This window comes from Aspergillus costaricaensis, assembly GCF_003184835.1.
Source record: "Aspergillus costaricaensis CBS 115574 unplaced genomic scaffold BO79scaffold_13, whole genome shotgun sequence".
Taxonomy (NCBI): domain Eukaryota; kingdom Fungi; phylum Ascomycota; class Eurotiomycetes; order Eurotiales; family Aspergillaceae; genus Aspergillus; species Aspergillus costaricensis.
This window is the reverse complement of record NW_020291813.1, coordinates 124302-144366: the sequence shown is the minus strand read 5'-3', so window position 1 is coordinate 144366 and position 20065 is coordinate 124302. Positions and strand designations below refer to the sequence as shown.

Genomic DNA, 20065 nt, shown 5'->3' with positions numbered 1-20065 from the left:
GCCAGTTCAGTCTAGCCTTGCTCAGTAACTTCGGCAATAATGGCGTCCGCGTCCGACGCGTCAATTCAAGATATCCTAGAGGATATCGAGCTCAACCAGGTTATTTTGCAAAGCTTGGACGAGGAACGACCCGATGCCGCTGAAGACCGACAAGAGATTCTAGGTGTCATCAAACGCCTGGAGGCCCGACTAGCGGTGCTTCAAGGTCGTCCCGCTGGGGGCCCGTCCGCCGCCTCTCCGCCACCGGGTCCAGCCCGCTTAGGCTTGTCTTCTGCCCAGCTAGATGGTGCCTTTTCTGATGCTCCGGAAAGTGCTGGTCGTGCACCTTCGGTCGACTCGTCTTCTTCGTCTGATGATCGGTCCGTGCTGCGCTTTGATGATGTCGCTCCTGGACCGTCAACTTTGCGAAAGCGTCTACACCTCAGCAGTGAGGATAGCCACTCTGAGAACGATGAAGATGACTCCGACTCCTCGGATTTCACAGACGACTTGGAGGCCCCAGTTTCCAGACGGCCAAAGCGGATGCGTCGCGTTAGTCCCGAGGCCGAGCCTAGCAATGATGCTCCCGACGATGATCTAGACGACCCTCTCGCTGGCAATGAACAGCTACGCCAGATCTTGGGCATTGACAGCGCTGATATCATGCGCGAGATCCAAGAGGAGCAAAGACGGGCCGAGCAATGGCTCGAGGAACGTCGGGAACAGGAGCGACGTGACGCGGAGTTTGCTCGCCGACTTAATGATTCCTTCCGTGAGCCGTCTCAATCGCCGTCGTCTTCGCACAGCATGTTCCCTCCAAGACCTTCAGTCTCCGCTCCCGCTCCTTCTTCTTCGTCGAACAGACCTTCCATGGCCAACACTGGCCGTTTCCCCGAATCTTGGGCGCAACATGACCCACTTGAATCTCTGCCCTCTCACAGTCGTGACAACAACCGCTCTCCCTTCAGTGAAGCCCGAGATCCCCAGCCCTTGCTTAGTAGCGATGATAGCGATCTCGCCGAGATCACGCCGTCCGACTTTCAACGTCATTGCCAAATTACAGCCGCCCCACATGCGCGTCCTCCGCGTTGGGGCCCTTTTGCCCCTACGATGCCTAACGGACCTGGTCATCAAGCGCAGAGTCGGTCACTCCAGGTGTCTTCTGCGCCGCGTGATGGAATGGGATCTGGATCTGTGTTTGGTCCCCATGTAATGTCAAACACAATGGCAAGGCTCAATGCAGGCAGGGAGATGCTGGTGCAAGCCGGAAGGATGATACTCGGCGGCAACGATCCCAGGTCTTCAGACCCTCCGTATATTGATCTGGAAGATTACCAGGGACCAGGTGGATTTCGCAAGGCCAGAGATTATCTAGAGTGAGTAACTTGACCCCCCTCATAACGCCCCGATCCTTGAAGTAGCAACTGACCTTCCTAGTGACTACTATGGCTCTGAAATCTATGGCCCCGACCCAAACAAGACGAAAGAAGATATTCAAAAGCTGCTGGAAAGCATCAGACCTGACTCCGAGATTGCCCTACAGAACCGCGAAGGAACCCCTGAAGCTCTCAAGTACACGCTGCTGGAGCACCAGAAGTTGGGGTTGTCTTGGATGAAGTCGATGGAAGAGGGCGACAACAAGGGCGGTATCCTTGCCGATGATATGGGTCTGGGGAAGACCATACAAGCTATCGCTCTCATAGTGTCCCGCCCGTCGACTGACCCTGAGCGCAAACCCACCCTGATCATTGCCCCCGTTGCGTTAGTGCAACAATGGAAACGAGAGATCGAACGGATGGTTAAGCCCGGAAAACATCAACTTTCCATCTGGGTATTGCATGGCGATAAACGGCTCACTTTCAGAGAACTGAAGCGGTACGACGTGGTTCTCACCACCTTCGGCACACTGGCCGCAGAATTGAAACGGAAGCAGAAGTACGAGGAGCTAGAGGAACGGGATGTTAACCTGGCGAGACAAGCCCTGGACACTCTTCCTCTTCTGGGGCGGCGTTGTAAATGGCATCGTGTCATTGCGGATGAAGCCCAATGCATTAAGAATCGGAATGCAAAAGCTGCGCTTGCGTGCTGCCAGCTCAATACTACCTACCGCTGGTGCATGACAGGAACTCCTATGATGAACAATGTCGAAGAGTTACACTCGCTGATCAAGTTTCTGCGTATACGCCCCTACTCCAATATCGAGACATTCAATCGCGTGAGTATTCCCTGACCCCATTAAGATAGTCAACGGAAGTTTAAATTGACCTTGTATTCTAGGACTTCACTCGGCCATTGAAATCTAGCCCCGCCATGCGCGAGAAGGCTATGCTCCAGTTACAGGTCTTGTTGAAAGCCATTCTTTTGCGGCGAACTAAGAGCTCGGAAATTGACGGCAAGCCGATCTTGCAACTACCGCCCAAGGTCTCCGAAAGAGTCCACGCTGTTTTTAGCGAGGAAGAGCAAGAGTTCTACAATACTTTGGAGTCACGCAGTCAACGCGAGGTGGACCGATATCTCCAACAAGGAGTGGGACGCAACTATTCCAATATTTTGGTTCTACTACTTCGACTTCGACAAGCGTGCTGCCATCCCCATTTGATCAAGGACTTCACCACCGAAGTCAATGCCGCTGAAGAGGGCATGGATCTTATTGCCAATGCGAAAGCATTCGGCGCTGAAGTCGTTGCTCGACTCAAGGACAACACCGAGCTAGAATGCCCAATCTGTATCGATGCTGTTGAAAATCCCGTCATTTTCTTCCCTTGTGGTCATGGAACCTGCGCGGAGTGCTTTTCCAGAATTGCGGACCCTGAAATGGCCCTACGGAACGGGCGCGATGACGGAGGCGAAGTAAAGTGTCCCAATTGCCGCGCAAAGGTGGATCCAAAGAAAATCACCGATCATCGGTCGTTCAAGAAAGTGCATTTCCCTGATGAGTCCGACGAAGCAGATGGTGTTGATTCTACCAAAGATACGGAAGGCACCAACGACGAGGATAGTGACGATGACAGCGATGATGATAGCGACGACGCTGGAGGTCTATCTCGGTTCATTGTCAAGGACGATGATGAGGAAGAAGGACCTTCTACGAGAAGCAAGCGAGCGAAGGGCAAGGGCAAAGCAAAGAACAAGAAGTCCCTTGCGGAACTCAAGAAGGATGCTCAGAAGAATAAGAAGGCGAAGCTCAAGTACCTGCGTCGTCTCGAAAAGACCTGGATGTCAAGTGCCAAGATCGAAAAGGCCATGGAGATCTTGCGCGATGTCTACCATCGAGACGGCAACGAGAAAACCATCATCTTCAGCCAGTTCACGTCCCTGCTCGACTTGCTGGAAATTCCTATCGCTCGTCAAGGATGGGACTACCGACGCTACGACGGGAGCATGCGACCAGCCGATCGAAACACATCCGTGATGGACTTTACCGACAACGAAGACTGCAGAATTATGTTGGTATCGCTGAAAGCCGGCAACGCCGGCCTGAACCTCGTCGCAGCATCCCAGGTCATCATTTTCGACCCCTTCTGGAACCCCTATGTCGAAGAGCAGGCAGTCGACCGTGCCCATCGCATTGGACAGGTTCGTCCTGTCCAGATCCACCGCATAGTCGTGAAGGATACCGTCGAAGACCGTATCCTTGAATTGCAGGATAAGAAGCGGGAGCTTGTCGAGGGTGCTCTGGACGAGAAGGCTTCGAGCAATCTCTCCAGACTCGGAGCCCGCGAACTCGCATTTTTGTTTGTAAGTCAACAGCCATCCTACCCCTATAATTCTACAGTTGTACTAACCGTTTCGTCTCCAGAACATCCGCTCTTAATCATTTCCTCTACATCAATCTGATATTTACATGGCGTTTGCGGATTCCCAGCACGACAAGATACCCTAGACCCCTTGCCCCTTTTCATTTACCCCTACTTACTGTCCTCATTGTTTGCACTTTCCTGCATCTTCCCATTTGCTCCCCACAGTTTGTGTTCGTATTCATCAGCCATCCCCTGCACAACATTGCCATATCATGTCTAGAATGAACTTTTTGTTTAGCTTACTGTAGAAAGAAGGATGTTTGTTTCTTTCACAATGACTCGGAAACCGACTTCCGAGATCGTTCATCTACAGCCACATATCACTTCAATACCCTACCTACATCTTAATTATCTAGCTACTACTAGAATGCAAGTATTGCTTAATCGAACATGACTATGCTCTCGACCCCATAATCTACTAGGTGGTGAATATTAACATGCAAAACCAAATTAACCGAACTAACCCAAACCCCACAACCAGACACCAATTAAGCACAAAGTTTAGTTATCTACATAGTAGTAGTATATATCTACTAGGTAGTAGTTTTGGTAGTATAAGCAAGGATGTCAATCTCAACCCAACACACACACACACACACACACATTCATTTCAGCCTGATCAATAATCACACCGGTGACGTCACTTTGTTATTGGGTGAGTGGGTGGGGGTGGGAGGAAAGTCCACACTTTTCTTTTTCTTTCTATTGATCGGCGGGTTATGCATATTGGAGTGTACTAAGGGAGATGAGGAATACCTAGGTATGTATTCGGTTTGTTGTCAGTGGGTAGTGGGAATAAATTTTATATGCTGAGTTTGGTGGGGGCTGTTAGGGGTGCGATTGAGTTTGTTGGGGTTTGAATTGGTTTTTGGTTTTTGGGTTGGTTTTGTGTTTTATCTAAGTAAGGGGGGGAATTGGGATATTATGAGATTCAAGTTTACACACTGTATACAGTAGAAAAAGCGAAGAGAATAGAGAGAGAGTATGTAAACTTTTTTTCGTCCAACAGTATAGCTGATGGACGGATAAACAGTGTCACCGTTTCAAAAAGGAACTTTGTAGAGATAATCAGAGTCTAGACTACTAGTGGTAAATATTGCAAATGCATAATCATGCCGACCGTTCTCGGGCTTAATTTCCTTCCCTCCGCTATCATTGTATCGTGATTTGAAATCTTGCATAACGTACCCAGTTATTGGGACAGAACTGCAACCACGAGCCCGAGCTCGTGGCCCAGGCTCTGGCCACAGCCTTCATTGATCGCGCGTTTACAAATCGGCGTCCTCCTCGTCGGGCAGGGGCATGTTGGCAGCAGCGTCCATCTCCTGCTCGTACTGGGCCAGAAGCTCCTTGTTGACGGTGACCTCGGGGGGAGCAAGAGCGGGGGCAGCAACGAATTCCTGAGAAATGCTTGTTAGTATTCAGTCTCACAGACCAATCGATCGGATCTAACTCACCAGCTGGGGGTTGCCGACCAACTTGCGAGCGAGCCAGAGGAAGGGCTTCTCGAAGTTGTAGTTGGACTTGGCGGAGATGTCGTAGTACTGGAGGTTCTTCTTGCGGTGGAAGGTGATGGTCTTGGCCTTCACCTTACGCTCCTTGACATCGACCTTGTTACCGCACAGCACGATGGGGATACCCTCGCAGACACGGACGAGATCACCTAGAATGGATGTGTCAGTCTGATATCGAGACGCGCGTGGTTTGATTCCTGATAGTAGGAGCACTTACGGTGCCAGTTGGGGACGTTCTTGTAGGTGATACGGGAGGTAACATCGAACATGATGATACCGCACTGTCCGTTGATGTAGTAACCATCGCGAAGACCACCGAACTTCTCCTGACCAGCAGTGTCCCAGACGTCGAACTGGATGTTACCCAGGTTCTGGCAAAAGCGTTAGTCGGACCGGCACAAAGACGGCGGAATGGACAAAGCGGGGTTTCCGGCGGGGCATACGGTGTGGAAAGCGAGAGGGTGCACTTCGACACCGAGAGTGGCGATGTACTTCTTCTCGAACTCGCCAGTCAAGTGGCGCTTGACGAAGGTGGTCTGTAGTGAAATTTGTCCAGTCAGTAATGACGTCTCGTGGCGGGTGAGGTTGGGCGGGCGATGAAGTTTTTCTGTTGATAGGGACGACGGGCAACAGAGAGGGGTAAACACGCATGACAGGAATGCAGTCGAGCGTTAAGAGGCGTCGAAGAGGCGACATGCCACCTCCGCCCAGTAAGCCGTGTGGGATAGAAATATCTTGATTCAACTTGCCTTTCCAGTACCACCATCACCGACGAGGACAAGCTTGAAGGTCGGTACCTGCTCAGCCATGATGAAGGTTGGATGTGATGTGGGGGGGATGTGATGAGAAGAAGAGAAACAGAATTTGCGATGAAAGTCGACGGAAATCAAAGGTCGACAGTGGGATGCGACACTCGATGGACAAAGCGATCGAGGGGGGTTCGATAGAACGAGGGGGTTTGGACAGGGAGGAGTTAGAGTGGGAAGGTTATTTCTACCGGTGATGGAATTTTTGCCGTGAGTCGGTCGCCCAAGCCTGGTGGTCACGTGGCACTCTTGGGCCTCAGGCAGCCAACGGTGCCCCGCAGGATCGCGCAAACTGCATTTGTTGCATGTCTCACTGTCGATCCACTCGGTTCTTTGCGAGTGAACCCTCTACGCTGTACGGAATTGATCATTCACGTCCATATGAACAGGTGCAATTTCATCTCTTGAACCTAAACTGAAACGCCACCCTAAATGCTTCCCTAGGTATTTCCCGGCAATAATAAACACGTCACGTTCGATCATGAATACATGTCACATTCCTCATCAGAGTCCAATAGCAAGAAAGCAGTAAGGAGAATCCATCAACGAAAGTAGATCGCACCCGGGTAAGTCCTAGTATTCCAGGGACTATCCCAGAGTACAGTAGACAGCCGTCAATTCTCGTGCCTAACCCGATGCCAGTCCACTACAACGGCACGAGATGACAGCCCAACAAGCCCCGACCGCCCCAATCACGGCGAGGGACCAACTGCAGGGACAAGTCAATGCTGCTGGAAGAACTAGGATCTTTCCGCACGACTTTGACCGCCACGGTGCGCTAGAAGATGTTAGTTTGGAGCATTTCGCAAGTGTATGTCCGTCCTTGGATTCTGGAACTAGAAGGTTGGAAGGAAATCTCCAACTTACCCCTTCACTCTGCTGCACTATCTCCGCCACCTTGGAGAGACGTTCATGGTTAAGCCAGTTGGCATTCCCGAACTCCCGAACGGTATCTCCCACCCTCAGACCTGCCTGGTCGGCGGGACTTCCAGGCACCACACTATTGACCTTTGCGAACGGTAACCCAGATGTCCCAGCACCGGATGTATTATTGCCAGACACACTAGGTTGTGACCCCGATGTACCATTCAGACCGCCGCCCGATTGTACGGCAGTTTGCGCCCGCTGCAAATTCGCAAAGTGGTTGTGGATTCCTTTCTCCAGATGTGACATCACGTCTTTATGATCGTTCCGCAGTCGAATAATCCGGGCTCGAGTAGTGCGTACTAACTACTGTTTAGCAAAGGCACTGCGGGGGCGTAAAGCAGTGACTCACTTTGGGCAACATCGATATCGTCTCGTGGGAAGCCATCGAAAGTAGTGAGAGATGTGTTCATATTAACGCCATGCTAGAACAGAAAGCATCGTCAGTCGACGTCTCACAGAGTGGCAAGGCTTGTCCAAGATCGATTTAACTCACCGAGCCGAGGACGCTACTCAAAGCCGAGAGTTCTTCTTCGATGCGTTCCTTTTCTTGCATGAGATCGACCATGCCGAGCTTGGACAGGTCGCGAGGAGAAGCGCCTCCGGACGTAGGGCCGGAGGCTACTGTTGGGGCATGAATGTTTGAACCCATGGGTATTCCCATACTAGAGTGAGTGTGAGGTGGTTTAAAACATCGTTGGTTGGATGGAAGATGAAGGAAGGACCGGGCGGCGAGAGCTGTCGCAGACGGATCCCGGAAAACGGCGGTGGGTCTTTCGGTGGGAAATCTGGGGGAGTTTCATCTTCTTGGCATTGTTGACCTTGTAGAGAACTGTGCAACACCTTTATCGATTTCTCATCAAAAATTGAAGTTGATAAGAAATTATTGTAAATATGAAGTCAGAAAACAATGTAAGCCACAAAAGTGTCTATTTGGCTGAAAATGCTATATCAAAAATGCTATCTGCTACTACTATGCTGCCGCTAAACTGATATCTAGAACCCTCAAAAGTAGCATGAACAACACCTACCAAGTTGTGAACCGTCCATCGTCACTAGTTTCGCCGCCTTGACCTTTTCTACTTAGAAAGTCTGGCTAAAGGTGCACAGATGATGCCGATGCCCGTCGTTTCATCGTTGGGAGCAATGAAAGGCCGTTACCGTGTGGTAGGACCAAACACCTTGCAATTTGATTCTCAACCGAGCGGTGCATGATGTAGAGGCAACTTTACTCAGAGCATTACCGTAAGTTTGTTTAACCTACTGTGATGGGTTTCATACGGTTTGCGTTTGCTCGCACTGGACGTTTTGTTCCAACACGTGAGCTCCCCCCGGCGACAGCAAGTATACCATGCTTTCCCCATGTGAAGAACTGTGCCAGTCGTTGCTTCCAGTTGCTGGCAAGCACTACTACTCATGACACACGTGCTCTCCTGTGATCCTTATTCCGAAGCATAACCTGCTTCTGAGTTCACACCCTCACGTGGAGTTTGTTCACTTCTACACACAGTCTGCACCATGGAGGAACCCAAAGACATGGGCGAGCCTCCCTTGCTGATCCTGGAGAAGCCCGAATATGTGGTGGAGATAACTGCGACGCATCCTATGCCAGTAGATCCTGTGGCTGCTTTCAAGCGTTGGATGAATAGCTTCCGATCCCGAAGAGGCTGTCCCCCACCCGAAAGATACGTCGAGGGTTGGCCGATGGAAGTCAAGCCAGATAATCGGGACCTTCTACCAGACTTGTTAACCTCAAATGAGTTTCAGGAAAAGCAATGGGAATCCTTGTCCCACCGTTCATCCAATCTTGGAACCGTCAAGACGGCTACTCTGAGCATTACTAGCCAAAGTGTGGTACGATCGAGGGGAACTACGCAGAGCACAACAAATCAAAGCATACGATCTGATGCTCGTGAATCGCTAGACAGCATCAGACCTGCGTTGAATCCTTCAATCGATGAGGAAGCTCAGCACAGGGCCATAAAGAGGCGTCGTGTTCTCCGGGAATTGATCACGACCGAATGTGACTATATATTCGGCTTGAAAGCACTGGCTGATGTATGATTACCTTCAAACTAAAGTATAAGCACGTGTTGCTGCTTACGGATAGCTAACGTATTTTCTGATTGTAGGCCCTTTTCATATTTTCTGTCAGACCGGAGATTTACCACAATGTTCAACAGATCCGTGACACGCACGAGGACTTCCTCTCCCAGATTCGAAAGCTGACGCCCATATCGAACCTTGCAGCAGCTGAGTTCGATAACTTGATGCCTCAGGGTGTTCACAAGCGCCTGAGTGCAATTGACTTTGGTTTGAGGGCTTTGCATGCCAAGTCTCTGCGATCACGCAGCTTTAGGACGTCTATGGATTCGCGTCTCAGGGCGTTGGCTGCGGAGACAAAAGAGGCCTTGCAAGTTGCGCTAGAAGTCGGCAACCTGGTGAGTTTTCCTCAGTAGGCTTATAGATTTGTCAGCTACTGACTCGATATTGGTAGTCGGCATCTTTCACGGCTTACAAAGTGTTTTGTAAGAACTATGGCTTGCTCACAGTAGACGTGAGTCTTCTGCGCCAGTCTGTACCGGATTGGCGTATATTCGACCAGGGAATCGAGGCTCTATCGAAGTCGGTTGCATCATTGGAAAGACAGACACAAGAGGAAAATAAAGCGATGTCTCTGAATGACCTCCTGATCAAGGTCGGGATAGACACCCTTGGTTCTGCTTCTGGATGCTAACCTTCAACAGCCAATTCAACGTCTGTGCAAGTATCCTTTGCTGCTTGAGGAACTATTACGATGGACTCACATTCAAGACGACCCATCGGCCCATGACGGCATCCGGCAAGTCCTCGAACAAGTCCGCGCGGTGGTATGCGAAATAAATCAAATCACCGATAACCCCATTAGCAAGGCACTAGTGAAGAAGACCTTCTTGCTACAGAGCTTCATGGACCTATCAACATCCGTAAGTATACCACATCTCCCTACAGGATATAGAAACTGAGGTGGTTTGAATCTACAGAACACGATCGATAACATCTACAAGCAACTGGGTCCTTTGAGCCTGTGCGGGGTCCTTCACATCACATACCAAACCCCTGAGTATATCACGGGAGGATACATGGTCTGCATTCTGTTCACCTATCATCTCGTAATAGCCAAACCGAGCAATGACTACCGAAGGCTTGAGCCACTAGCATGTGTGTATATTCCTGACATGAAGATTGATTCGATCAGAAACGGGGAAGGTGAGGAAACTGCCTATAAGGGTCATTTTGTATGCTAAACTCTGTGATAGGTCTTCGTTGCTATGGCTGTCTTTTCTCCTGGAAACTGATTTTCCAGTCTCAGGGCAAGAACTACGAACTGGTGCTTAGTGCTGCTTCGGCACGCGAAGAAAAGAAATGGGAGACCGAGATGCTCAAGTCTGCAGCCGCATTAACTGACATGCCGAAGTCGGTGGTAGCGAAGCTGAAAGAATACTCATTCCTGTCTCTGGAGCTGGCTCCATTGAGTTGCAGCAACGGTGCTCTGCCTCTTCTTCCTCGCCGACCGTCTATGCAGGCATTGGCTACATCGCGGACTCTACCTGACTCACAGAACATCATCATCAAAAAGACGCATTGTCCACAAAGACTCCAGATGACGGAATCTGTAGACGGGGAAATTGAGCGACCGAAGATGTCTTCCTTATGTCCAGCCCTTGTACTGACTGCCAGGAGACAGGATCGAATACTCCTAGAACGTGCCATATCTTCATTCTACACGCGGGACATTCTGCCGTACCCTGGGATGACTTTAGGCAAGGGGGACATTTTCCATAGTCCCGGGTGTCTTATGAGACATCTGAGCCGCCGGCCGGGGTTGTACCGACGCTCCAGCTGTGTGAGCCTCAGCACCGCAGGCTATTCTGCTAAGTCTGTTACGGGAGCGACATGTGCCGACGAGAAAGTCCATAGGAAGCTTGGAAAGAGTCAGGAGAAGAGTTTACAAAGTGTATCGAGAGGCAAGCCAGCAACTCCGGACACAGACAAGGGTCCTATCTTGGCGCGACATAGTAAGGATATTCGACGGTCCAAAACGTGGAAAGGAAAAGGAGGTCCGAATGCGAAAGCCAAGGCTGAGATCATTCCGACCAGTGTCAGCAACAAGGGAACGGAGACACCCGACGGTTGTTCCTTGAGAACATCTGCTATTCGGAGGATGTTTAATTCGATGTCCTCGCGACGGACGAAAAGACAGGGTCGCATGGGGCTTGGGAGTGGAGCGTGATGGAGGTGATGATGCAAATTGTGTGAGATTTCCTGCAGTATTGCATCAGATGGCCAGGTACGTGAGTACAAGTGTGTGGAATATGTATGGGGTTCTTAGGGATTCGTGTCGATTCTGAGGAGAGTGGGGGAGGAGAGATTGACCGGGGCGAAGCGAGACGTAATTAGTAGCATTAGCGAGCCAGAATGCCAGAATGCTGGAATGATGATGATGATGATGCGGATGAGGGAATTGAATTCCATAGGGAGCCATGTTTCTCCACCGGGTGAACCAGAAGCGCAAGAGCAAGTGCAGAGCATCCGCAGCATCAGTCGATGATGACGTCGATGCTCCCGTCGACACACCCGCCTTGATGTATTTAAAGGCCTGCGATATTCGAGAGAGAGAGGCAATAGATCAAATCCAATCAACTCAATTATCACACGAACACTGTCCTAGCCATCAACAAATCCTTTGCACGACTTTCCTCACTTCAATTGCTCTTCCTGCCACTGTTTGCCCGCCTTTGTTTCCGGTAGCATCGTGGTGACGTCATCTGCCCTCACCTCACACGACACTCTTCAACTCACTTCATCTCAACTTCCTCTCCTCCTTATCTTCCCATCGTCTCTCGCAGCTTCATTAAAAGAAAGAAACTAGACCTTTCTTCCATCTTTGTGTCTAAATCACTACAAACCACTACACACTACACACCACCAACATGCCTCGCCACAACGACCCCACCTCCAAGATGTTCTACAAGGGAGCATCCGACGACTTCATCGTCTTCGTTGATGACCATGACGCCCTGAACAGATGGCGCGGTGACCGCTCCGTTCCTCTGGCGGATGTCCTTAACGGCTGGAAGATCTTTGTTACTCACAAGTAAGTAAGACCCTTTGTCTTCATGAGAGCAAAGCTAACAAGCAATAACTTCCAGGCACGGAGCCCAAGGCGTCCTTGACGGAGCTAGCAAGGCTAGTCTCGAGAATGAATTCGGAACTGCCAATGAAGACGACGTTATAACTCAGATTTTGGAGCGTGGAGAGTACCAGTCTACTATTGTATGTTGAGATCCTTCATACGCTTCATACGTACTTGGAAAGGAAAGATGCTAATTGATCTATGGTAACAGGCTCGCGAACAACAAGGTGATACCAACTTCCGTAATGGTCCTGCTTATCGATAGATTCGTGCGCCCATGTTATTACTTACGCCCTTGCTGGCTGGCTGGCTGGCCTGTTTCCTTCCCTCCCCCTCCCTTGATGGGTGTGTGGCGTGATGTGATGTTTGCAAGAGGGGGGGCCAAGGATTGTTAGTAGCATGATGATCGACTGATCGAGCACATGATTATGCTTTTTTACTAGCGGATGAAATGTACCTACCTACTTGTCTATCCTAGCTATCTTCCTAGGAAAAGAGAAGGGTAATTGATAAATGAAATGAAATGAATGAAATACATCATGGTTAAATTTATACCATAATCTATGGTCGTACCCAAAATCGTGACTCTACATCTATTCTATTCTACTTTCACACCATCACCATCACCACCTTTCTCCATCTCCCAAACCTTCCTCCTCTCAACAACCCACCTCCCCAACTCATCCCAAACCTCCCTCTTCTCCATAACCGACATCCCCGCCGCCAACCCACTCGTCGTCGTAGCCACGAAAACCCTCGCCCCCTCCCACCCCCCATCATCACCACCCACCCTCCCCAAATTCATCCCCTCATCCTGCCACCCATACCTAAACTCCTCCTTCCTAATCCCCCTACCAACCTTAACCCTCCAAACCGCCTCCCAAATACTCTTTCCGACAAGACACACCGCCTCAGGCCTCTTCTCCCTCACCTTCGCCTCCAACACCGGCACCCCCGCATCCATCTCCTTCTTGCTCAGCATGCTCGCATCCCGCGTCGGACGTTCCACGATATTCGTGTTCCCGATGTTGTATAACTCTGGGAGTTTGTATGTATCTGAGGGCGGGTGTCGGATCGGTGTGATTCCCGACCAGTGCAGGAGTTTCCAGAAGAGGTTGCTGGGGTGCGCGTAGGCGTAGCCTGTGATGCCGGTTAGGATTCCAGGGTTTACGCCTACGAGGAGGAGGGTTAGGTTCGGGGGGATGGTGTCGGTTAGGAGGGAGGTGGAGGATGATGCTGATGATGGGGTGGTGGGTGGTTTGCGTGGGCGGGGAGAGGAACTGGTGGTGCTGGTTGGGGTTGAGGTGGAGGAGCGGGATCGGGAGCGGGTTATTCGTGTTGATGTTGATGTTGGTGGTGTGGTTCGTTTGCGTTTTAGAGGAGAGGATGTACGGTTTGGTTGTGTTGTCGTAGTGGTAATGGTTTGTTTTGTGGATGGGAGTGCCGGTGGCGCTGAGGATGTAGGCTTCGCGGTATGGAAGTATTGGTTGAGACGGCCGTTGAAGCTGGTCTTTTTGTTCACGGGGACGTCGTTGTCGTCGTCGTGCTCTTCTTCATAAGCTTCATTGTTGGGATTGAGGGTTGTAGGGGGTATTTGGGTGTTGTTGTCCTCGCGAGGACTGTCTTCGACGAGGGGCATGCTGGTTGCTGGCTGTCTGGGTGGCAGACTCTGCCGGTGTTAGTGATAGTAATGCTGCAAAATATTCGCCGGTTAGTGCTGTTGATCGGTTTATATAGGTATCATTTCAGGGGATTGCTAAAAGCTTTTCCTTGGTTGCTGGTGATTTGCCTCATCTCTTGTTCCTCGGTCTGGAGCGCTCCAGACGCTTAACCGTTTTGGGTATTATTGGACGCAGGGTCACGTGATTTTGCCTTGGGAAAGTGGCAATAAGGCTCTGAAAGTACTGTGGATGGCGGATTAGGTATAGTACTAGGCTTGTCTATATTTAGATGTATAGCTGTCTTGGAGTGAAATGACTTAAACGAAGCTTTAGCAGGTTATAGAGTGTTAATATGTCGGTTATGGGCGATAGTATATCTACTGTATGGAAGGCATGATCTTGTAAAATGTATTATCTGTATTTTAAAATAAAAAGAACTATAATACACACAGATACATATACTCTGGCATCCAGGCAACAGAGTCCTTATATAACTGCCACATCCAGGTCAATAGCTGGACAGTCATCGCTGACTGAAAGAGGACCTTTTATCTGTCCAAACTCCATAAAGCACATATTACCGATATACTAGCATCGCTGGGTATCGTTTCGTAAAATCATATCATGTCGTGGTCGTCAAGTGTGAGGTTTCGTGTTGGTACAAGCCATGCTATACCTTGTATTCGCTTCGTTTCGGGAGGGTCCATGGTACAGGGCAAACGACCTATTATCCATCAGTTATGTTTTGGGAAATTAGATCGCTGTATACATACCTCGCCCTCACTGTAGGCCCAGAAATACACCCCGATTCCAATAACATAGTATAGAGCAGGGTCCGTTCCCTGGTAGAGGAGCATGGAGAGTAGAGCGCTAAGGGGATAGAAGATCAATCGGAATTCGATGCTGCGGTGCGCGAGGGAGCCGGCGACATATTTCAACGGCCATTCCCATGCAAGTCCGAGCAGACCCAAGAGGAGGTTGAGAATCTGAAGAACAGGGACCGGATTCACAGCGCCGTTCAGGTTGAGCGTCATAAAGTCCCAGAACACCTTCGGCCAGATAAATCCTTCGATCGCCGCGCCAATTTGATCTGTACATTGGGTCATTCGGATTAGCATTCTTATACAAGATAGATGAAGAGGTGGTGCATACAAGCTGAGGCTGTGAGGATAATAAGTCGCGCCCAGTGATTCTTGATAAGTCTTCCCATGGTAGGCAGGCTTTGGCGTATAGTGGGGAGTTCAAGCGTCTTCCGTCCGGCGAAAGAGCTCGTTACTCAAAGTATAGACACAATGCTGTTGTTGTCTCATAAACACAAGGATTGATTGCTTTTTCGATCGTAGGGGATCCCTCAACCATCCACCCGATCAATCAATGTCGTGTGTGCTATGCTCGTTCCAAATGACATGGCAGGTGGAGAGATGCGATGCAAGGTCAAGGTTGGTAAAATCTTCCCCGGCAGTTTGCTTGTGAGGAGAAGTAGTCGTAAGGGAGTGTGTGTGAGTCGGATAAGCTTTAAATCACAACAATCACATCACTACATAAACTTAATGCAGGAAAAATGCGATAGTATCGGTTCAAATAATCATGTACTGCATGACCGAGCAAACTTCAGCTGATAGTCCAGGTAGCCGATGGTGGCCATGGAGGGGGAAAAGAGCAGGAATACATACATTAGTAGCTTCCGGCGCCAACGGAGGAGACCACCTGATTTGCATCTTCTTCACAATAGGCCGAACGCAACGGACTCGCCGTCCTCCGCTCTTCCCCCTCTCAACGCCTGTGATACGTGGATGCGTTTTATCAACCGCTCTCTTTCCTAATCCAATCAGCTACCATTTTCTGCTGGAAGCGATCCTCACCCCCTTGACTTCTTCACGAGAATACCCTATGATTGGATCTGGTCGCTCGGTGTAGCGTGACAGTGCGAATGATCCTGGGAGCGCCATGGCTGGTCGGATCAATCAGAAGAAGCAGAACGTGGAACTGACAGAGATGCATCGGCCGCTAAAGTGTGTTGCCGCAAATCTCCTGCATCCTCCACTCCACCGTCACGCCCCGTCAGGTCGCTAGTGCATAACACCCCGTTTGGCTGCGGAGCTTTAGGCTTCTGAGTGGCTGGAGCGTGTGCTACGAAGCGCCCGGCTGGGGCTTCCAGCATCCAAGCTCCTCTGATGGCGGACTATCTTGTGAAGACTTTGAGAAGCGGGGAAATTGGTGCCCAGGTAGTCGGTCTTTTCCCTGCCCCCAAGTCCTTGCTGTGATCTCCATCGGGCGCCTACTGCTACGCAGCCAGAAATACCCGCTGTCAAGGCGACTATTACGACCTCAAATATACGCCTACGGGAAGAAGCAAGTCTCACATGAAACCCCGAGATGGAAGAAGAACCTCTAGATCACGGGAAAACCTATACTGGAATCAAGGCTGCTACTAGACAACTCACCGTCTTTTCGCAGCCCCCTATCACTCAAGATAATTATAGCACCGTTCCTACCCACACGGTCCGAGTGCCAATCTAGTCGTCACTAGATGTGATGAGAACCTCAACCGTGCAGGGCCAAGAACTTAAAAATATGCCCCAGCAATATCGTCTGATTCCCTGCTCAACCCACGCCAAGGACTCACCACTAGGAAATACCAGGGTCTTCCATTCGAATTCCGGAGATGATTCTGCTTTGGACTAGTACCTGGATCATGAAAGTCTTGGCTCAAAATGCGAGAGCTATATTTGGTAGCAACCAGACCTTAATTTGCATCTCGAATCATATTCCTGTCTGTCCAGACTGTCACAAAGGTGCGCTCCCCATGTCGATGGCCGCTTTGACCGCGTGTGACGGGATGCGCGCCTGCACAGCGCTTCTCATAGGCTGGAATTGGCCGAGACTCCACCCTTCACAAAACGAATCAACGGAGCAGCCGGAGGAATATAGAAGCATCAAATATGGATTTACGGGCCATTGATAGCAACTCACAATCCCGGTGCCACATGGTAAGGTTAGTGGCGGATACTGGGAGATGAGGAGATGGCAGTAGGTTAACAAAAGACGGACTTTAACCTATCATGTCACTACTAAGTGCGCCAATCGCGCACAACAGCTTAACGAGTGCACCGCAAAGCAAAACTCAAACAGCTGTGTGATTGAGGAGCATGCTCGGTTGTGGCCTTGGGATACGAGTGGAAGGATTATCTATCCAGTCAACAGAGGACGGTCAGACTCGAGCTCTCTTCACCAAGAATCTGGCGCATCAGGCGATAGTTCCAACGCCTGACGGTCTTTGCTCCATCCCATTTTCGCCTGAGCCCTGTAAACGGCAAGTTCGGGGATAGTGGTGTCCAACCGGGCGATCCGCTCCCTGCAGGCTATCCTAGCGGCACCATAAATCCGCACAGCGCAGGGATTGGGGTAAATATAGAAGCAGAAATCCTGATCCTCGTGTCCCTCATCAATTCTTCCCCTCCTTTCTGCAACCAAAACCGTATCTCCGGGTACCAGACGCTTGACACAGGATTCTCAACTGACATCAACCCCACACCACCCTACTCAGAGATTACCCTTCAGGACCTAGGCCCGTTTAAAATAAGAAAGATATAATCGGATCTGATCCTTGTTCCTCGATTGGTCCCAGCCTTCTGTGATCGTCGGCTTCTACCGCGTCCTGAACCTCCGGCCATTGACTCTAGCACCTGAGAAATCCTATTCATGAGCCATTATTTTCGATAAGCCAAGGGGAAGCTTGTGATCTCCGTGAGTCCCCTGGACTTCAGGGTGCCTACGGCTCCTTTCAGCGTTCGAAGCGCCTTATCTACTGGCGCCACAGGCTGTCGCTCTGCGCAGGCTTAACTTAGCGGATACTTGAGCGAAGCGCCAGCTCTGGAGGGAGGATTCTATTTATGGATCCCTAGAGTAGAGTGTCTACCAAAATCACTCCTTTCACTTATGGTACGGGCGCCTTCGAAAGAAATCCCGGAAAAAGCGCACTCAAACCATTCACTCCTTTGAAAACGGGTCATTGCAGGTCAATGATAGAGCCTCGCTAAAAAGTCATTACATGCTTATACTGCCCTGTTACCATCATGGAACATGCTTGGGGCTCATACGTTACTGCGTCAAAGGTCTGGTTCTACTCCATCTTTTGGGCGCTACATTTTGTCATTTTTGCAGTGGGGTGGTAAGTCTGACGGTTCCTAATGACTGCCCGTATATGTACTGAGAATCCTTAGGTATATTCAGGCTTCGGACCAAAGGCTGGCTATGCTCAATACCCTCCAGTATTCCGTTTGGATATCACGGGGCGCTGGGCTAGTGTTGACATGCGATGCCACCCTCCTGTTGCTGCCCATGTGCCGAAATCTTGTTAAAACAATAAGACCCAGGGTGCGATGGCTACCACTAGATGAAACGGTATGGTTTCATCGTCAGGTCGCCTATGCCCTTCTGTTTTTCACCATAGTCCATGCAGCGGCTCATTATGTGAAGTAAGCCAAAATATTCTAACCACGAGGTCATTGTTCTGACAGAAGCAGCTTTTACAATATCGAAAAAGATCATATCCGCCCTGTCAAAGCAGTTCAAATTCACTACACAGAAGCTGGTGGGATTACAGGACATGTCATGCTCCTTTGCATGATGCTGATGTACACCACGTCCCATCAGCGGATCCGGCAACAATCTTTTGAGACATTTTGGTATACGCACCATCTTTTCGTACCGTTCCTTCTAGCATTGTATACACATGCAACAGGCTGCTTCGTACGAGACACAGAAGAGCCTATCTCACCTTTTGCTGGGTCTAGATTCTGGAATCACTGCTTAGGCTACGAAGGCTGGAGGTGGGAACTAGTGGCTGGAGGCTTGTACATGCTTGAAAGGCTGTACCGTGAAATCCGAGCAAGACGCCACACCGTTATCCTAAAGGTGGTTCGCCATCCGTATGGTAAGTTCTACATATGCAGATATATGCTTCTGAACTTTCCTAACAGCGATACGCAGATGCTATGGAGATCCAGTTCCGCAAGGATAGTATGAAGTACAAGGCTGGTCAATGGCTCTTCATTCAATCACCCGATGTATCCAGCAACCAATGGCATCCGTTTACAATCACGTCCTGTCCATTCGATCCGTACATTAGCATCCACGTCCGCCAAGTCGGTGATTTCACTCGTGCATTGGGTGACGCCCTAGGATGCGGACCAGCGCAGGCCAGAGATATGGAAGGACTCGATCCGCTGGGAATGTATGAAGTCGCCCTGCATAACGGACAAAAGATGCCTAGGCTGCGCGTTGACGGACCATACGGGGCCCCGGCCGACGACGTTTTCGACAACGAGGTGGCCGTACTCATCGGGACGGGAATAGGTGTCACACCATGGGCATCGATCCTCAAGAACATTTGGCACTTACGATCCGACCCTAAGCTAGCCGGCCGTCTTTGTCGCGTCGAGTTCATCTGGGTCTGTAGGGACACATCGTCCTTCGAATGGTTCCAAGCCTTGCTCTCCTCTCTTGAATCTCAGTCGGCAGCCGAAGCAGAGTATAGTGGGAAGGCGGAGTTCTTACGCATCCACACATATCTCACACAACGACTGGATGACGACACTGCCGCTAATATTTTCCTCAACTCCGTCGGTCAGGCTGTCGACCCACTTACGGAGTTGCGAAGTAGAACGAACTTTGGCCGCCCGGACTTCAAACGCCTCTTCACTGCCATGCGTGATGGTCTACAAGACCAGACTTATCTATCAGGCGTGCATGGGAATTCGACTACAGAAATTGGAGTCTACTTCTGTGGCCCTAATGCCGCTGCCAGACAAATCCGGGAGGCGGCCATGTCCACCTCAACGAGGGACATCCGGTTCAAGTTCTGGAAGGAACACTTTTAGACAGCGAGGCTCTGTCCTATGGGGTCAAAAGACAAAAATCAAGTGGAAAAGGAAACAACATACGAATTGATGACTGATGACTCTCCAGCTTTGTTGATAATTGCATGTAACTAGATGTATTTGTCTTGTGATATGAAGTGTCGTGTAATATACGTCTCATGTGTGTCTCTCTACGTGTCGTAATGCAGCATATGACTGGCTAAGGCAACAGTTACAGTATGTTATGGCACAGGGTGTGGTAAACGAAATTTCACGTCCCTTCAGTCGTATTTAACCCACATATTGAACGTGACAGACTGGAGAATTATTAGCAGCACGATCTT

General features: G+C 50.1%; 7 protein-coding genes across 7 annotated transcripts; 4 read left to right on the top strand and 3 right to left on the bottom strand.

Annotated features, from left to right (window-relative positions):
* BO79DRAFT_171770 (DEAD/DEAH box helicase) lies at window positions 1-3991 on the top strand. Its single transcript, XM_025679603.1, has 4 exons — window positions 1-1355; window positions 1417-2194; window positions 2257-3717; window positions 3779-3991. Exons 1-4 carry the CDS (start codon window positions 40-42, stop codon window positions 3791-3793), a joined length of 3570 nt encoding a protein of 1189 aa, XP_025540294.1. The 5' UTR covers window positions 1-39; the 3' UTR covers window positions 3794-3991.
* Window positions 3992-4741: 750 nt separating this feature from the next.
* On the bottom strand, window positions 4742-6272 carry BO79DRAFT_208718 (Ran family GTP-binding nuclear protein). Its single transcript, XM_025682453.1, has 5 exons — window positions 6043-6272; window positions 5737-5829; window positions 5511-5664; window positions 5237-5442; window positions 4742-5179 (listed from the first exon to the last, which is right to left on the bottom strand). The coding sequence occupies exons 1-5, from the start codon at window positions 6100-6102 to the stop codon at window positions 5048-5050; spliced, it is 645 nt and encodes a 214-aa protein (XP_025540293.1). The 5' UTR covers window positions 6103-6272; the 3' UTR covers window positions 4742-5047.
* Window positions 6273-6477: 205 nt separating this feature from the next.
* On the bottom strand, window positions 6478-7748 carry BO79DRAFT_287007 (putative 26S proteasome non-ATPase regulatory subunit Nas2). Its single transcript, XM_025688531.1, has 4 exons — window positions 7520-7748; window positions 7376-7448; window positions 6967-7325; window positions 6478-6877 (listed from the first exon to the last, which is right to left on the bottom strand). Exons 1-4 carry the CDS (start codon window positions 7685-7687, stop codon window positions 6746-6748), a joined length of 732 nt encoding a protein of 243 aa, XP_025540292.1. The 5' UTR covers window positions 7688-7748; the 3' UTR covers window positions 6478-6745.
* A 793-nt stretch (window positions 7749-8541) lies between these two features.
* On the top strand, window positions 8542-11503 carry BO79DRAFT_263915 (putative Rho guanyl nucleotide exchange factor; the record flags this gene model as incomplete). The annotated part of the gene is made up of 6 exons (XM_025686728.1): window positions 8542-9081; window positions 9156-9464; window positions 9521-9721; window positions 9771-9989; window positions 10047-10272; window positions 10323-11503. The coding sequence occupies 6 exons, from the start codon at window positions 8542-8544 to the stop codon at window positions 11294-11296; spliced, it is 2469 nt and encodes an 822-aa protein (XP_025540291.1). The 3' UTR covers window positions 11297-11503.
* Window positions 11504-11706: 203 nt separating this feature from the next.
* On the top strand, window positions 11707-12728 carry BO79DRAFT_171760 (SBDS family protein). Its single transcript, XM_025679602.1, has 3 exons — window positions 11707-12160; window positions 12216-12339; window positions 12411-12728. The coding sequence occupies exons 1-3, from the start codon at window positions 11997-11999 to the stop codon at window positions 12462-12464; spliced, it is 342 nt and encodes a 113-aa protein (XP_025540290.1). The 5' UTR covers window positions 11707-11996; the 3' UTR covers window positions 12465-12728.
* Window positions 12729-12797: 69 nt separating this feature from the next.
* On the bottom strand, window positions 12798-15485 carry BO79DRAFT_287005 (mismatch-specific DNA-glycosylase; the record flags this gene model as incomplete). The annotated part of the gene is made up of 4 exons (XM_025688530.1): window positions 15013-15485; window positions 14634-14950; window positions 14537-14584; window positions 12798-13868 (listed from the first exon to the last, which is right to left on the bottom strand). Exons 1-4 carry the CDS (start codon window positions 15068-15070, stop codon window positions 12798-12800), a joined length of 1494 nt encoding a protein of 497 aa, XP_025540289.1. The 5' UTR covers window positions 15071-15485.
* A 2451-nt stretch (window positions 15486-17936) lies between these two features.
* On the top strand, window positions 17937-19742 carry BO79DRAFT_227660 (putative NADPH oxidase (NoxA); the record flags this gene model as incomplete). Its single annotated transcript, XM_025683894.1, has 4 exons — window positions 17937-18031; window positions 18084-18338; window positions 18387-18796; window positions 18853-19742. 4 exons carry the CDS (start codon window positions 17937-17939, stop codon window positions 19740-19742), a joined length of 1650 nt encoding a protein of 549 aa, XP_025540288.1.
* Window positions 19743-20065: the final 323 nt, after the last annotated feature.

Bases quoted from the DNA above. Each gene is read 5' to 3' on its own strand.
- BO79DRAFT_171770 (XM_025679603.1), top strand. From the start codon at position 40: ATGGCGTCCGCGTCCGACGCGTCAATTCAAGATATCCTAGAGGATATC. The intron at 1,356-1,416 runs GTGAGTAACTTG...TGACCTTCCTAG, and splicing joins AAGGCCAGAGATTATCTAGA to TGACTACTATGGCTCTGAAA. The intron at 2,195-2,256 runs GTGAGTATTCCC...CTTGTATTCTAG, and splicing joins ATATCGAGACATTCAATCGC to GACTTCACTCGGCCATTGAA.
- BO79DRAFT_171760 (XM_025679602.1), top strand. From the start codon at position 11,997: ATGCCTCGCCACAACGACCCCACCTCCAAGATGTTCTACAAGGGAGCA. The intron at 12,161-12,215 runs GTAAGTAAGACC...AATAACTTCCAG, and splicing joins AAGATCTTTGTTACTCACAA to GCACGGAGCCCAAGGCGTCC. The intron at 12,340-12,410 runs GTATGTTGAGAT...CTATGGTAACAG, and splicing joins GAGAGTACCAGTCTACTATT to GCTCGCGAACAACAAGGTGA.
- BO79DRAFT_208718 (XM_025682453.1), bottom strand. From the start codon at position 6,102: ATGGCTGAGCAGGTACCGACCTTCAAGCTTGTCCTCGTCGGTGATGGT. The intron at 5,830-6,042 runs GCAAGTTGAATC...ATTTCACTACAG, and splicing joins GTGATGGTGGTACTGGAAAG to ACCACCTTCGTCAAGCGCCA. The intron at 5,443-5,510 runs GTAAGTGCTCCT...CATCCATTCTAG, and splicing joins GAACGTCCCCAACTGGCACC to GTGATCTCGTCCGTGTCTGC.
- BO79DRAFT_287007 (XM_025688531.1), bottom strand. From the start codon at position 7,687: ATGGGAATACCCATGGGTTCAAACATTCATGCCCCAACAGTAGCCTCC. The intron at 7,449-7,519 runs GTGAGTTAAATC...TTTCTGTTCTAG, and splicing joins TGAGTAGCGTCCTCGGCTCG to CATGGCGTTAATATGAACAC. The intron at 6,878-6,966 runs GTAAGTTGGAGA...AACATCTTCTAG, and splicing joins TAGTGCAGCAGAGTGAAGGG to CGCACCGTGGCGGTCAAAGT.